This window comes from Poecilia latipinna, unplaced genomic scaffold (genome assembly GCF_001443285.1).
Source record: "Poecilia latipinna isolate Pla-1442-1.1 unplaced genomic scaffold, P_latipinna-1.0 Scaffold889, whole genome shotgun sequence".
NCBI lineage: Eukaryota > Metazoa > Chordata > Actinopteri > Cyprinodontiformes > Poeciliidae > Poecilia > Poecilia latipinna.
The window spans coordinates 153083-169792 of record NW_015113505.1 but is presented as its reverse complement, the minus strand read 5'-3'; the positions used below and the strand labels follow the sequence as shown (position 1 = coordinate 169792).

The following is a 16710-nucleotide window of genomic DNA, read 5'->3' as shown; positions in this document are numbered from 1 at the left end:
ATTTTCCATTTTTCCCAATTTACCAGAAATCCACTCAAGAAAATTCTTTAATGTTATAAAACTTTGATTTACAGCTTTCAGAGGTTAATATGCCATCATGAAGACATCAGAATAATGTTTAAGGAATCGGCAAATTTCACAAATCCTTACAAACTAAGAAAACTTTTGTGCCAAAAAGTTTCTTTGGAAACCAAAAACTGGTGATTTAATGCGTCTTTCATCACCTTCACTGTTTTTCTACTCAATTAGAAAATTGCAGTCGACTGCTTAAGTATCGCTGGCTTTTTGTAAAATGATCACAAATGTAATAATTTCTTTTATGCTCATGGATAAAACCATTTTAAAAATGTTTTAAAATTGGACCAGTGCTTTAACTTTGTAGACTTTAATGGAGTTTATTTTCTACAGATGTTTGGATTGGTGGTAAAACAACACCATTAACTTCACTTAAAACAAAATGTAGGAATTATTTTAAACTTAAATGTTATTTATGGTTTTCTTCTATGTACAGTTGCAATTTTGGCAGCTGAACCAGTTAAAATGGACAAAATCCATGTTGCCTAATTTTTGTTTCAAACCTCAATTAACAAATTGATTGAAGTTCTACTTTGGACTTAATGAAAAGAAAATAATCAAATGGCATTTAACATGAATATTTAAAAACTCCCCAAAAAATATTTTATTGACGGTTGTGTTTTTTAACATTTCTCATAACGCTTATTTGTGCAATTGTTAAAGTAAACTCTCCATAGGAGCTTTTTTGTTTTATTAAGTTTATCAGAATGAGAAATCCCATTAGCAGACTGCATCTTGTCAAAAGGTTTAGTAAAGATATGGAAAGGTTCTTGGCAATAACATGAATAATTTTCTTATTCTTTCATTTTACGTTGAGTTCAATTGCAAACTAATTTGTGTTTTATGTGCATCGTGGAAAGTAACCAGCAAGTCCAGGCCTTTTCCTAGCAAAAGTCTGACCAGCTAAAGTTCAAAACCAGTAACTGTTTCTGTGTAATTAAATATCTTGAAAAACATTTCTGACTATTAGTTGATGCAAAGGTTGTAAGAAAAGTGTTTAGTTCACAGTAATAAAGTCGATTTGAATGCAATCCCCCCCCACCACTGATTTTACAAATTAGTCTTTCTTTAAAAAAAAAATCCATTTCACCCTTAAGGTTATTAATTTGTGGTAAAAATGTATAAAGATGGCCTTATTGTTGTGCAACAGTGTGAAACGTTTAGTCGTGCACCGTGTGGACTCACAGGACCGGGGGGGAAACCAGAACAGTCTCTGGTTTGTTGTTGGAGGCTGATTTTGGTCAGAGATGGAGGTAAAATGAAGAACCACAGTCAGAAGCATGATGATGAGCTCATACCCAGTAGATCCACCACAGACACAACACACCCGCAAAGACGGCAACATCCGGAGGAACCAGACATGTGATGACTCTGTTTGAAGACAGATTCTGCTCGCGTGGTTGAAATTCATTTTATTTTAATTAAAATACGCGAGTCCTCTTTATCTCCCTGCTTTGCAGAGGAAGGATGTGTTTTATGGGAAGGGAGCAGCTGTTTGTCTTTAAATGGGTGTGTGTGCCCACATGGCAGACAAATGGCAGCCTTAGTGACAGGCCGAGTCAAGCCGACACCCTCGACGTCTCCGTCCAGCTGTCCTCTCTTCCTCTCCCCTCCTTCTTTACAGGCCTGCACCTAAAGTGACGCAGTCACAGAGAGGAAACCCACATACGTCCATAACCAAATGTGATGCCCAAAATAACGAATGGAAAGTTGTTTTCCTTCTTCCTTCTTTGCGTTCAGATCTCATATCGCACATGGGTCAGATCCAGGCTGTTTTATGAATTTATTAGATTTCTGTTTCATTTCCATAGGAGTTGGTTACTCTGTCTCTTCTGTGTTTTGAGGTAGATAAAAAAGAAATGCATCACGTCAGGTTGTTCTTGTGTTAAGGTCACATGGTGCTTTATTACCACTGCGTTTTTTTTTTTTTAGAGGGAGTATTTATTAAAAAACACTTTGTTTCTGTGAAGCCTGTGAGTTTTCAGCTTGTGTTGACCCTTTTCTGTCCACTTCTGGTATCATTTCTGCTTTGGAGGAGCAGATGTTGCTTCTTTTTCTTATGATGTTTTTTTTATGTATTATGAACAGTTACTAAATTAGTTGCTGATTATTTCAATAATTGATTTATGCAATTAATTGTTTCATCCCTAGTTTTGTACTTATCAGGTCTTTTTGTAAAAAGCCATACTGTGTGCGCTAGAGAAAGGAGTCAGTAGTTTTGTAGTTAAATAGGATTTCACTTTATATTATCATAACAAAGACAAAACCACAACAGCTTAAACATCTAACATTAGCACAATTGACAGAGTTGGCATTATTATTAACATTGTTTCTGTATTTTTGTGAGGAAGGGCAAAAATTGACCAATTATGATCACCAGTCAGTTTCTCAGAGTATCTCTATTTATTTGTTAAATGCTTTAATTTAAGGCTTTATTTCTTCAGGACACATTTGTGGTAAATTCAAACTGGCTGTTGTGACCTTTGTGTGTGTGTTTTTTTTTTTTTTTATTCTGCAGAAGAGCTACATCCACAACATGTAGGGTAATTAGATGGATTTAACCTCATTGTCTCGTGTGCAGAGCTCCCTTGTTAGTCTTTCTTTACATCATTAGCAATGCAGATCATCGCAGTTGATGAGATCTGTTGAAGAAAAATCTGCCTCTGAAGGCAAAAACTGAGCGCAGCCTCGAGGGAGAAAACGGCTCAACCTTTGGCGCTGACCGCTTTTGCTCATGTTTAACCATGGGTCCTCATTAAGTGTTTGAGTGGGCGCATTATTTGCATCGACAGGCGACCGATTTACCTGAGAGAGTTGAAGGAGGTCGTTAGCATTATGTGTAGGAAAGAGCTGTTTAATCAGTAGTTTCAATCCAAGAGTCAGCAAGAAGGTGCAGGCTTATTTAAAAAGATGCGTAGTAAGTTGTTTTTTTTTTGTTTTTGTTTTTTTAAAGGATTGTTTTAAATAAATGAATGTTATAAACAGTTATTGTACTGCAGAGGGTAGTACTTTAAGTTCTTGTTTTCTCCCCAACACTGCAGTTAAAGACGTGTTTGATTATTTTAGCTGTTTTCTGTGTGGAGAACAATCAGAGCTGTGAGCCCCCAGCAGAGCAGCATCCACACATCTGTCGGCGTGAATTATTTCCTCTTGCCCTGCTCTGTTTTTATAGCAGTAATTCAATTCCACTTCTTGTTTACAAAACTGCCCCCAGCTGCCGCAGACATCTGGCTGCCGCAGACTCGATCTCGGATCTTGCAGCTCCACTTTAACCCCGGTGACCGGACCTCACCCCACTTCCCAGGCCGGCCATAAAAACCTCATGTAGCTCGTAACCCGCCCGGCTCTTAGAAGCTTTTCTTGTCAGCAACTTGCTTTTTATTTGATCAGTGAAACAAGCAAGCACCTTGAATAGTTAGAAGGAGTAATTAATTTTGTATGATGTTTTTTTTTTCTCCCCCTGCAGGTTGCAGGAGAACAGAAGTATCACCCAGAATGCTTCAGCTGTCTGAACTGCAGGGCATTTATCGGTGATGGAGACACATATGCGCTGGTGGAGAGATCCAAACTTTACTGGTGAGCATCCACCACATCCTGCTGCATTTAAAACCTAAACCTTCAAGTGTCAAAATGCTTTTAAATCAGTTTGTTCGATGCAAATCAGAGGCCAAACAGGGTGAGCGTCGTAATTCTGTCTACGTTGCGTATATTTGCTCAAAGCCGCGTTAGCAGCAGGGATGTTTGAGTGTGACTGTCACAAGACGCCCTCCTTCAAGCAGATGATTGAAAATGAAGCTCCCAAAAGCTTCAGGCGCTCTCCAGTCTTTTCGGTCGTGCCGTTTCATCACGGCGGCATCTCGCCTCACAGGGAGACACTTTTACCTTGAGTCACAACCAAGAAAAGAAAAAAAAAAGTAATTCAGCAAGTAACGCAACAGCTGTGATCTCACCATTACTGAATCATCCTGAGATCAAATGAGGCCAATGGTTTTCTACCGGCATCCAGTTTCAACAGCCGCCTTGTTAAACGGGTTTTCTGCAATTTAAGTTGAAAATGAAATTACATACGGAGCAATGAATGTGGATCATAAATTACTCTGTAATCATAAATTAGGTTAAGAGGCAGAACTGATTCCCTCGGAGGTAAATTCCCAGCACATTTCTTACACACAAAACGTCTTGTTTGTTGGCTTTCGAAACCAAGTTGCTCACGTTGAAGGTCAGCCTCCACACAATGACTGCACAGTGAGCGCCATGTGCTGGAGCCGGATCTCATCATCAGCAACATGTGATGCTTAAAGCACAGATGCAACGAGAGGCTCGGCTTTCTCTCACGTGGTTCCTCGCACCCTGCAGAGCCGCTTTGCTCAAACCTTCGATCACATTGCCCCCCCCCGTCTCTCTCTCTCTCTCTTCTGACTGCAGCGGTCACTGTTACTACCAAACCATCGTGACGCCCGTGTCACTGCCAGACTCGCCGCACTCCCGGATCCCGCACACTGTCACGCTCGTGTCCATCCCCGCCTCAGGCGAGGGCAACAACGGATGCAGAGGGCGGGGCTTTTCTGTGGCGATTGACCAGCCGCTCAGCCCCACCAACGGCTTCAGCCCGGAGCACGGACGCACCGTCAGGGTGTCCCAGTGAGTGTCAACGGGTTTTATATTTCATTTATTTTTACTGTTTTCTTTACAGAAAGAATGAAAATTAAAATGTCAAATTTTAAAAAATCATCAGTTTCCGTACTTTCTACGGCGTTTTATTGTTAAAACCAAATATTTTAATGTACTTTATACGTGATAAACCAACATAATGTAGCATGTTGCTACACAGTGGAATGGAAACCGTGCATATTGTGTTTTAGACATTTTACTCAAGTACTCTTAAATACACAAAATCCAATCAAAAATCAGATAAATTTTAGAAAGACTTCACGTGTGTGAAGTTTAAAACACGCAAACACCCGTGAAAGTATCTGTTGGAGGATGACATCACCTGAACACGCAGTCAGAACTGCATCTGAAAGGTTTTGATGCAAACATGCTCATGGTAGAAAGTCCTAATTAAACACTGAAGAGTGCTGATGAGACGCTCTATATTTACGTCTCTACGAGTGCAAGTCTGGTAAAGAAAGCTCTAGAGTTCTGCATCTCTTAACTACAGAAAAACATTTTCCTTGTGCTTCTCACTTTGCTCCGTGTTGGCTCTATCCTTTTGTTTAAATGTGCTTATTGTTTTGTTTTCTCGCGTTAACTTCAGAGTGGATCCTGACTGCATCAGCCCAGACGTAAAAAACTCCATCCATGTTGGGGACAAGATCCTGGAAATCAATGGGACGCCCATTCACAACGTTCCCCTGGATGAGGTAGAGGCCACCTTCAGGATCTTCCCTCTGACATGCTGCAGCTGTTTCAGTGAAAACAGAGCCGAGTTACACTTTCTAGTGTTCCCCTGGTCCGCTCTGAAGTTTGGTCTTCATGTGAACCCGCTCTTCTTCTCTAGATCGACCTGCTCATCCAGGAGACCAGCCGGCTGCTGCAGCTCACCATCGAACATGACCCGCACGCTCAGGAGGGGGGCTCCTCGGAGGCCGAGGATCAGGTGGACGGCTGCCTGTCCACCCCGGTGTCGGACGGCCCCAGCCCCACCCTGCCGATCACCCAGGCCCCCAACCCTGACATCAGCAACCTGAAATCACGCATAATCACGTAAGAATAGCTGTTTTTTTTTTTTAAATAAGTACAAATTATGCAGCTGCAGTGTGGACTGCAGTCAGATTGTCTTTAACTCTTGTCCCTCTCAGGCGGAGCTGCAGCATTGATAAGTCACCGGGCTCCAGCAACGCAGCATCGCCCGTCTCACACAGGAAGGACATCAATCGGTCGGAGTCACTCCGGGTCGTCTCCAATCGGACTCACCGCATCTTCCGCCCTTCTGACCTCATCCACGGAGAAGTCCTCGGGAAGGGATGCTTCGGTCAAGCCATAAAGGTAACCCTGCTCATATGTGGTCATACCTAGAGCCCCCAGGAAGGGGCAGCATTGAGAGAAGCTGGACAGAATCTCAAAGCAGGAAGGAAAGACGTTGGTTTTAACACTTCGTGGACATTTTTTCAGTTCTCATGTCGTCATACAGATGAACGAACTCTTTACGGTTGATTCTCTCCCTTCCTGTCGCTCATCTCTTCCTGTACGTTTCTGTGTCACGTTGCAGGTGACCCACAAGGAAACGGGGGAGGTGATGGTGATGAAGGAGCTGATTCGTTTTGACGACGAAACACAGAGAACGTTCCTGAAAGAGGTGAGCGCAGAGCTTGCAGGCAGCTTAGAGGTTTAATGTAGACGTTTCAGTATGTTCACAATTAGTTTGAGCACAACTTTTACAGCAACAGATTGGTGCTGGTCAGAAGCAGCAACAAGGTGCGATTTCAGGGAATAAGCGACGCCTTGCATAACCTCTGGTAAAGTTTAAGAGGGGGGAGTGCTGGCGTTCTCTTCTCCCACAAATGACGAATCTTTTCTCTCCCACACTAAACCTTAAAGCCTCCCTAGAATCTTAATTCATGTTTAGTTATAACACAGAACAAACATTTCATAAAACTAATGTGCTGTCTTTACTAAAATTACAATTAAATGCCCTTTAATATGGCCAACAAAAAGAATGTTATTCCTCTTGAGTCGTCTGATTGGAAATTAAAAACATCTACCCCACAATGTTTCAAATTTAATTTGTAAAATATTTTTTCCTTTGAAAACCACGCCTCATTTCTCTTCCACTATTATGGGTTTCTCACATAAATTGTGAGTTAACATGACAAAATAGAAAAAGTTTAAACAGTATGGACACTTCATTCTGTCTGTGTCCGTTATGTTTATTTAAATATCAAACAGACATCCAAGACCTCAGGATACAATCTGAGTTTATCCTTCTGCTTAGTGTTTCATCCTCACTATTGAAGCCTCAAGCACCTGTTTACCAGTGTGTCTGTGTATTTATGTGTGTGGTCGCAGCTTTTAGTAAGCGCTTGCTTTGTAATTTCCCTTCCAAGTCTCACATTACCGGGTCTCTTTTAATCTTGCTTGCAACAGGAAGACAAATGCTTGGTGTAATTGTAGCCCTAGCCTCTCAAGCAGTAACAGTGTCCAGTCTGGGCAGTCTGCGGTTGTGGCACCATTTGTAGCATCCTAATCAGTTTATAGCTACATTGAATGTGATTAAATGAACAAAAATGTTTCCTGTACTCAAATCTTAGCTTGCCTTTTGCTTTGGATGTTTACCATCCCGCACAATGTTACACAAAATGATTCAGGCCGACATTACTGTTGACTTTTGACCTTTTTTTTTTTGCTCCATAACTGAAGTGACTGTTAATCCGTCCTCAGGTGAAGGTGATGCGCTGCCTGGATCACCCCAACGTGCTCAAGTTCATCGGAGTCCTGTACAAAGACAAGAGACTCAACTTCATCGCAGAGTACATAAAGGGAGGAACCCTGAGGGAAATAATCAAGAAGATGGTAAGAATGACATGGGATGGTGTGTGAGTTGTAATGAAATTATCTGGTTTTCTCACCCTTAACAGTTTTGTTTGCTGAAACCTTAAAATTTAAGTGCGATTTCTATTTGCAGGACAGTAACTTTCCCTGGAACCAGAGGGTCAGTTTTGCGAAGGACATTGCTGCTGGAATGGTGAGTTCAGAAACTGAGACGTCAATCTGAGTCCAACAGCAGCAGCAGCACAGGGTGCAATTACCGCTGCTGCCTCCCTCTAGTGGTCAACTTAGAGCAATACAAGCCTTGTGCAAATCGTTCCGGTACCTCTCAGTAAAAGTGTTCAGTTTTGTTTTTCTTACAATGAGTTCAACTTAATTTTTCTTTTTTGCTTTGAGGCAGCTTTTGATTACTCCGTTTAATTAATTAATTTTATTTTCCCTCTCCCCTGTTTTATCTGCCTTTTAGGCATATTTGCATTCAATGAACATAATCCACCGGGACCTGAACTCACACAACTGTCTAGTCCGAGAGGTAAGGAACGTTTACTCCACTCTAACATGTCTGTGCTTACACACCGTTATTGTTTAAGTGTGTTAATATTTTGTGCACTCATCTTTTTCCATGCTGAAAAACAATTTAAAATGTACAGATTCATTTTGCTTGACCTAACAGAAGAAAACATTATACATAAAACAAAATGCATCTCTGAAAATCTGGAGTTTAAAAAAAAAAATCCCAAACACTTTGCTAAAGCACAATATTTTTAAGCTTATATCTTGACCGTCACACTTACTAATAGCACTTCTTGGAATATCTGCTCGTTTAGGACCACACCGTGGTGGTGGCAGACTTCGGCCTGGCTCGGCTCATGGTGGACGATAAATGTGAAAATAAGCTGACGCAGGGAAAACTGCCGGGCCTGAAGAAGCCCGACCGCAGGAAGAGGTACACGGTGGTGGGAAATCCCTACTGGATGGCTCCGGAGATGATCCACGGTATGATGTACAGCAGAACATGTGGCAATCTGAATAATCCTGACTTTCTCTGTGCCCTTTTCCTGCTGATCTATGCTAGTAATTTATATACTAACATTATTTTATGTCTTGTTTAGGCAAAAGCTACGATGAGAGAGTGGACATCTTTTCCTTTGGTATTATGCTATGTGAGGTAAGTAGCTGTTTAGCCAGCATAAAGTATCTAATCATTTAAGCGTAAATACGTTTATCTGCATGTTTGGGATAAACAATCTTTCTCTGCCAACCAAAAGATGCATCAGTTTATAAAAGATAATCACCTCGTCCAACATTTAGGATCAGAATGCGACATCCTTGCAATGAACCCGACTTTTAAGGCAGATTTACCAAAGTGTCTCAAACTGAGGCTTTAAAGCAGACAGGGGAACCACCCAGCTGATAAAAGGAGATGTGATTGATGCTTTTTAATATCCTATCCAGTGGCTGGCAGCTCTGACCGAGTGCTGCTGTGTTTGGCTGACTTTTTCCAGACCCTATAAAAATAAAAAGTTATTTTGCCTGCGAACATGCACCTACCAGAAGCTGTGGTCCACCACTGCCGTAGGACGACTGCAAACCGTTCCGTCCTTCTGCACAGGAAGGAAGGGTTGTCCGTGGATGCAGTAATTAGAGGCGGTACCGAGTGCACCCAGGGTAACCACGCTGCCCTGGTAGAGGGCCTCATTTAGTCGGTGTCCGGCAGTAGAGTTTGCTAAATGTGAGGTCTAGCAGAAAGTTTGATTCATCATTTTTTTCCTTTTTTTTTTGTGTGTCTATTCTGCTTGAAAATCTGCCATTTTGGCAACTTCTGAAGGATTTTGTCCACATTTCAAACTCATTAAATGCAATTTCCATTTCATTTTATGAGGGAATAGTTTCACTCTGCCAAATTTCGACGTCTCTAAAAGCAGAATACATTTTTTCCAGCAGCCCTGCTGAGTTGTTGGACGGGAGCCTGGACACACATCATCCTCCTGCTCCTATGATTTGGGCTCATGGGTTTAGTTAAGTCAGTCAGAGGCCCCAGACTACGACTTCTCCAGATGGACGGCATTTTTCAGCGACTGTGTGAGGGATTAGTGAGCCGTAGAGCAAAGCCGTCCTCGTGTGGCGATTGACGGACAGATTGTTGTGGTTTGGCGGGAGCAGTCTGCTTTAGCTGGGAAGGATTTACTGGTTTCCAGTAGAAACTCTTCAGACACCTCCATCTTCAAATCTTCTCACTCGTGTTTTTAACCTTTTCCCTGTTTTGCCCTCTGCAGATCATTGGTCGGGTCAACGCAGATCCAGATTACCTCCCCAGAGCGATGGACTTTGGGCTGAACATTTCTGGCTTCCTGGAGAACTACTATCCTCCCAAATGTCCCCCTGCCTTCTTTCCTATTGCTGCTTTGTGCTGTGACCTCGATGCAGACAAAAGGTCAGAAATCTTCCAAAAAATGTGCACTGAAATCAGACTTAAAATATTTAATTACCTGGGTTTTTGTCTTTTTGGAAAAGTTTTTGTCCTGTTTTTACAACCTTTTCAAATTTGTCGCTAGAGGTTAAATTGATTTTATTGTCCAAAAGCAATAGATACACAAAAATTCCAAATTGGATATCCAAGAACTAACAAGGTTATAGCTTTATGAACTCAGCTTTAATTCATAAATTGAAGATTTGTATGGTGATTTGTCCAATGAAGAGGAGAAAGTTAAAAGAAATGTAGCTGAACACAGTAAGTTTAAGATCCGTCCATACCTGCAATTTGCCACAAATGAGAATATGAAGATGTATTTAAAGTAACTGTATATTTTAAGTTTTCATTTTTGACCATCATTGTTACTCTGATACTCACCAGCAACGGCGACTTCCTCATCTCCCAGTGATTATAGTCTAAGATTATTCAAAACAAAGTGAATGGAAGCAGCTGAAAATCTCATCTTCTTGGTCTAAATGTTCCTTTTTGCTCGCAAATCTGCTCTTTTGACTTTTTAAGTTATGTATCTGTTAAATACAATATTTGCTTTTAAGTGACAACATCTACAGCAACACTGAACTCTGATTTCTAAAAGTATTTAGATGGAGGAATAAAAACTTCTGGGTCAGAAAAGGCTTTTGATGATAAATCCAAAGGTAATTTTTCCTCATGCCCTTTGAACTTTACAGACCTGCATTCTCTAAACTGGAGGAGTGGCTGGAGAACCTCAAGATGCACTTGGACATTGGTCTGCCGCTGATGTCCGAACTGGACCAGTTGCACAAGGCCTTCTGGGAGCACCACAGCATCCCGCGTCCTGAGAACGGCCTGCACACTCATCCGGAGCAACCCGAGTGAAGTGCCGCGAGAGGAGTGGCAACGCTGGAGTTGACCCCTCAGGAGACGGTGACCCCACCCGCCTCGGGTGGCAGAACGCTGCTGGAGGAGACTTTCTAATGACCCGTCACGACTGAAGCAGACGACACTGGTTTTAGCTGGCACAGGCCAGATGAAAAGACTCAGGGGGAAAATATGAATTTGAAAAGCCACCAGTGTGTGATGCCTGCACACACACACATACACGCATACACACACACACATTCTCACTGCAGCTGCTTCTGAAGCTAAAGTAAACTATATCATATGCAATCAGAAACAAATTTCACGTAACGCTTTAATCGCATACATTTAGCAGAAGTGGTCCCACTAGAGAATACTTACTGTGCTTTTTACTGTAGTGTGTAACTTTACATTCAAAACATAGCAGCAAGCCTTCAGCCGCGTCACTTCACGTCTCCAGACCGCATGGTGCAGTTTGTGTCTGCAGACATTTGCTGCGTTTGGTTTTCTTTTGGATCTCAGAACAGAACGTACTAGAGATGCAAGCAAAATGCAACGGACTCCCAGCGTCTGAGGGACAGTTTGTAGACCTTCTTGTGCAAGTGAAGTGAAACTTTTCAAGCTTTAAGTATCCAATTGACAAATGCATGGATGTAAATAACGCTGCCAGGTCAATTCCCGCTTCAGTGTGCCCCTCTGACCCCATTCAGTCATGAACCGCTTGGAGTTGCTCGTCTCTCCTGTTTATACTGTAGCACTGAATTTATGGTAAGGTACACGTCCTACATTTGGTACGTCTCCTCTCCGTTTAGAGTTCATAGCGCATCCCATTCATACTAACACTCAAATACATTATGTGTACATAAGTGGCAACTTTGTAAATTTTTTAAATATTGTAAATGTACAGACATATTTTATATAAGTACGTTACATCGCCATATTTTTATTGGCTGACTGGCTAAAAGGAGACCGGAGGTGTCACTGCAGTTGAAACGGCATGGCAATTTTTTTTTTTTTTTTTTTTAATTTGCGTGTTGTCACTGAGTCAGGGTAAATGCTTCGAGACCATCTTCAAACACCTAAAAACCTCTGCCAAAAATCATTTTAAAACGACAACAAACAACCTGAGAATGCATACAGTTCTGATAAATGTATGCATTCACTTTTCAACCCTTCTGCAGTTAAATCAAACATTGCAGCTACAGTGCCTCGATGAGTATTTATACCATAAACTTTTTCACAATTTGTCGCTTTAGTTCGGAAGGATTTACTGGTTTCCAGTAGAAAGGCTTCAGAACCATAAATTTTAATGTATTTTATTGGGATTTTAAGTTGATGGACTAATTGGACAACAGTTTTTACCAACTTTGCGCATTTACCGACTGAGATCTTTACCCATTTTTCTTTGCACAATAGCTCAAAATCAGCCAGATTAAAAACCAAGTACATGGTATTCAATTCATTTCAAAATGCTTTAAGAATCCCAGAGACAAAAAAAAATTCAATAGATGTAAATTTTATAGCTATCATCAATTTTCTCAATTGGATTTAGGTCTGGACTTTGACTTGTAACACATGATGAAGCTGCAGCTTTGACTTTACGTGTAAGGAACTTGTGCTGCTGAAATCCTCCACTTTTTATTAACCTCTCCCAAAAAAGTCCCAATTTAAGACATTGAAGTTTCTGTTTGTATTCTGACAAAGTATGAAAAAAAAACTTAAGGGGTGTAAATACGTTTGGAAGGCACTGTACATTTTCTGATCATCTCTCTTCCCCACACTGGAAAAACGGCTAATAATCCATGCTCTCATTTCTGATGTACTGTATCATAGTGAAGGTGTTGCATCACCAGGTACTGCCTCATCTGTCTGTCCATGTTCCCATCTGTCCTCCTGAGGATCAACCCCTCTGTCTGTTTACATATAAGATGTGCTGTAAATATCTCTGTGTATATATACGCGTCTCTCTCCTCAGAAATAATCTCCAGCACTGTCAGATTTCTGCGGCACCTTCTAACAAACCGTCTCTCTGTCTTTATTCTGCGAATCTTTTAGTTTCTTTTAAATTTGCTGCATGATGTAGTGGCCAGGTCTTCTCTGCTTTTACTCCAAGCTACTTTAGTCTATAAGCATTGTGGGGGTTTTTTTATAATAAATAAAATACACATTTGGAGTAAAAGATTTAAAAACAAAGTCAGGCAAGAAAAGCAGGGCTGAGTAGAAAATGTAAAAAAAAAAAATCTGTTTTTCTATATCTACCCTCTGAAACTCTTTTGTACACATTTGAGTACTTTTGTTTGCACTAAATGGCCGATCTGGGCCGCGACTTCTTATTTCTTTTTTCTCTTGGGCTACTTGTGATGAGGAAAATGATCAATGTCAGTTCAGGTTGATATTTGAATGCAAGCCACTGACGGAGCCTTTCAACTGTTAAAAAAAAAGGGATCTGGTAAGTTCAGCCTCTCAGTAGCAAATTGGACTTATTTAATTATTTAGATGCAGCTCAAATTGAATTAAAATCACGTATGCCATGCAATATAGTCCTAGGCGCAGAAAGAGCTAGCTGGGTTGCATTTCAGTGATGAAATGCTGGTGTTTTTGCTACTGTGAGGTTGTGATGACCCAGTTCTGCCTGCTGCCTACAGACCGGTCCTTTGTGAGTGGTGTTCTGTGCCGTTTCTGACTGCTTGCGATGCCCACGGAGGCTGCAATCACTCGTTCTGATAGCTGAGCGCTTAAACCTCACCTCTTCCTCACCTTAAATCTTTTTGGCTCAGGGCCGTAATTTTTTTCTGGAGCTTTTTCCTCAGAGCTTAACAAGTACCCACCGGTAACAAGCGAGACTGTGAGGAGCATGTAAACGCCTGTCACTCTGTAGGGGTGGAGGGGGGGGGGAGGGAGCTCTCCCCCATTTCTCACATGCATGCACACACAAACGTGGCGCAGTGTTTCCTTCACCGCTCCTGTCTGAGCCATGTCGAGCATGTTAGATGTCAGTGAGGACGTGTTGATCGCCGAGAATGTCGCCGCAGCACTTCTTCGCAAAGGATCGTTACCTCTGAACAATGCTGTGCCTTTGTTGTAAGCTAGCCTTGCCAACGACTCGAAAACATGAACTGATTTCCTGTTTGGTTCTTATTTTAATGCATCATCGGTGCAAGCCTGATTCAAGCGAACTGAACATCTGAGTTGACACCATGACATGTAAGATTTCATCTTGTTCTGTATCATATTTATATTTTCTGGATCTCCATTGTCAGTTTTGATACTTTAATATTATATTCTTTTTTTTTTTTTTTTTTTTTTTATTTTTTTTTTTTTTACACAAGCTGTGAAAAATGATTCTGCACTTTAATCCTGAACATTTGGACTCTGAGGAGGTTACTGTGGGGTTTTTTTTTTCTTTATTTTTTTGTCACAGCTGAAAATAAAATGATGCTTCTTAAACAAATTCAGACGTTTCATGTCTTTTCTTTTGCTTTAAAACAAAAAGACATTATGTGAAAGTTATATCTATCTACAAAATGTGCAGCTACATCATAAAAATACTCATTCACCTGGCAGATTTGGGTTTAAAGTCTTTTTTATTATGTCACCAGCTTGTTTCTTCCTGCTGAAAGTACTATTGAAATTTTTGAAGTGGCCAAGATGGAATAATAAGAAGAATGATTTGTAGTGCCAATGAAAATACTTCAATTGATTAAGAAGATTATGTTTCTTTTACATTCGTTTGCATTTCCTATCAGACCCAAACTACTTGACTGACTGAAAATCCTGGCAGCAAAAGAAGCCACACTAGAACGAACAATACAGCTGGGATCCTGTGGGATTTCCAGATCCAGACCAATAACAAGGTGATGGTTAACCAAACTGGGCATTGTGGTGGTGGCGGACAAAGCAGAAAAGGGTGCTGTAGCGATGCAGCAGTCCCTAGTGATGGCAGCGTCAAGAACACAGGAAGCCTGAGAAACACCAGGGGCTAAAAGAGGAAATGGAGACGCTGTGGAGAATCCTCGGTGAGACCTCAGTGGTTCCAGTGGTTGTGGTGCACATGGAGCTGAAACTCCCAAACTGGAGCAGTCAGTGGCTGCAGCAGACTCCAGGGAACGACCTCTGTCCAGAAAAGGGCAGTCACAGGAACAGATGAAATATTTCAAGGAATCCTCAACCTGGCAGCTGCCTGGTAGAAAACCTGAACTCGAAGCAGAACTTCCTGAGCGGATAATCGATCCAGAGTGATAAACGCAGTGTTTGTGTTATTCCTGCTCTAGAAAACAGGTGGGCGTGTTGTGAAGCTGACCAGCAGATGTCAGTCTCCACTGTTATTTTTCAACTGAAACGTTCATATTAGCTTTGACGTTTTTTAACTCATCTTCTCAAGAGCCAGTGTCCTCCTGCATGTGTCAAAGAAAAATCTTTCAGGATATCTGAAATGTTCCTTTGGACTGGAAAAAAAAAATCCATTGCTAATTTTTTATATCTGATTGACACCTGGACAGATCATTAGATAGAAATCATTTACACATATCTGCAAATTCAAATTTTTTAATATTATAACGTGCAGATATTTATACATATGACAGTTGAAAGAAACTATAATTGATCAATAAAAATACTTTAATAATGAATAAGTAATGTCAATGTTTACATAATGGTGTGAATAATTCGATACAATTCCGATAAATAAAGAAAACATTTTAATTTTTTTATTGAATGATTTTATATTTCGTGTGCAACACTCAATCATAAAGTAATTTAAACAGACACTATGACTCAGCTGCACCACAGTTGAACTGCAGACCAACCAACCAACCTGTAAAATGTCAGCCTTGTTAATTGACCTTGATGAGTAAAGCAAATAACATAAAATCTTAATGCAATACAACACAAGACTTTGAAATAAACACATGCTACAATGCTACTTTAAATTTGTAGTTTACATTTCCATTTCGAAATGTTGAGACCTGAAAAATATGAACGTGGTTTTCTGACTTCAGCACAGGTGTTGTTCGTTTAAATGTTATAACGGACTGCCATACATGATTACACACTACTACAGTATTCATATCTGGGTTCTGGTGGTCCAGTTTCTCCCCAGCTTTCAGGGCACACATACACGTGATCATGCTCCCATCTCGTCCACGTGCGATTGTTTTCATTCCGACGCTGCCGCTGCAGAGGCTGGTGCGTCATGACGTCACGGAGCCAGCGGGCAGCAGGCAGGCAGCTCATCAGTTTGAACCGCGGCGTCGAGGAGCGTGTGAGTAGTCAGTCCTCCTGCAGCTGCTCCCACACAAACACCGACCGTGACAGACCGCCCCGGACCGGAGGACCGCTCTGCCCACGACGACACACCGGCTGGCGCTTCTCCATCTCTCCGTGCTGGAAAAATTACCGAAGACGGTCAGAGCCGCGGGTGCTGCTTGAAAACTTTCAGATGGAAAATTTGTGCGGTAACAACCGGTTTCGGTCCGGAATGTTCAACAACCACGGTGAGTGTGTTCACTACTGACTGACCGATGTAGGTTATTGTGTTGCTGTTGTCGAAATTTGACCCACTACGATGCCCGCTTTGGGATAACTTGTGTAATTTTATCCGTGAAGAAGACGCACAGCAAACCGTGTCCAGTTAGCGGGTCTTATGGCTGCATGTCACCGCTTTTATCCGGGTTTAAAGCCGAAGATTAGACGCAGATTTATTTATTTTTTTCACGGTGATGTGTGCTGACAGCACAGCGGGCGCACTTGGTCCCGTTAAGTGAAAATCCTTAAAAAACCTGGCAGCTGGAGCTGCAGCGGGACGCAGGAGCAGCACACTGCAGTTCTGCAGCTCT

General features: G+C 41.5%; 2 protein-coding genes across 6 annotated transcripts in view; both read left to right on the top strand.

Moving 5' to 3' along the window:
- limk1a (LIM domain kinase 1a) overlaps positions 1–14327 on the top strand; it is a 59177-nt gene extending 44850 nt beyond the window's left edge. For all 5 annotated transcript variants that reach the window (XM_015048514.1, XM_015048513.1, XM_015048511.1 and 2 more), the window contains 13 exons: positions 3542–3651; positions 4501–4716; positions 5333–5438; positions 5576–5781; positions 5877–6063; positions 6287–6373; positions 7456–7587; positions 7700–7759; positions 8030–8095; positions 8391–8559; positions 8676–8731; positions 9840–9997; positions 10726–14327. In XM_015048514.1, the coding sequence (XP_014904000.1) occupies positions 3542–3651; positions 4501–4716; positions 5333–5438; positions 5576–5781; positions 5877–6063; positions 6287–6373; positions 7456–7587; positions 7700–7759; positions 8030–8095; positions 8391–8559; positions 8676–8731; positions 9840–9997; positions 10726–10894 (1722 nt within the window). In that variant the 3' untranslated portion in view covers positions 10895–14327. The remainder of the gene's footprint in view (positions 1–3541; positions 3652–4500; positions 4717–5332; positions 5439–5575; positions 5782–5876; positions 6064–6286; positions 6374–7455; positions 7588–7699; positions 7760–8029; positions 8096–8390; positions 8560–8675; positions 8732–9839; positions 9998–10725) is intronic.
- Positions 14328–16067: 1740 nt separating this feature from the next.
- Positions 16068–16710, top strand: part of septin4b (septin 4b) — a 45614-nt gene continuing 44971 nt past the window's right edge. Inside the window, exon 1 of the mRNA XM_015048501.1 lies at positions 16068–16368. Within this exon, the coding sequence (XP_014903987.1) occupies positions 16068–16368 (301 nt within the window). The remainder of the gene's footprint in view (positions 16369–16710) is intronic.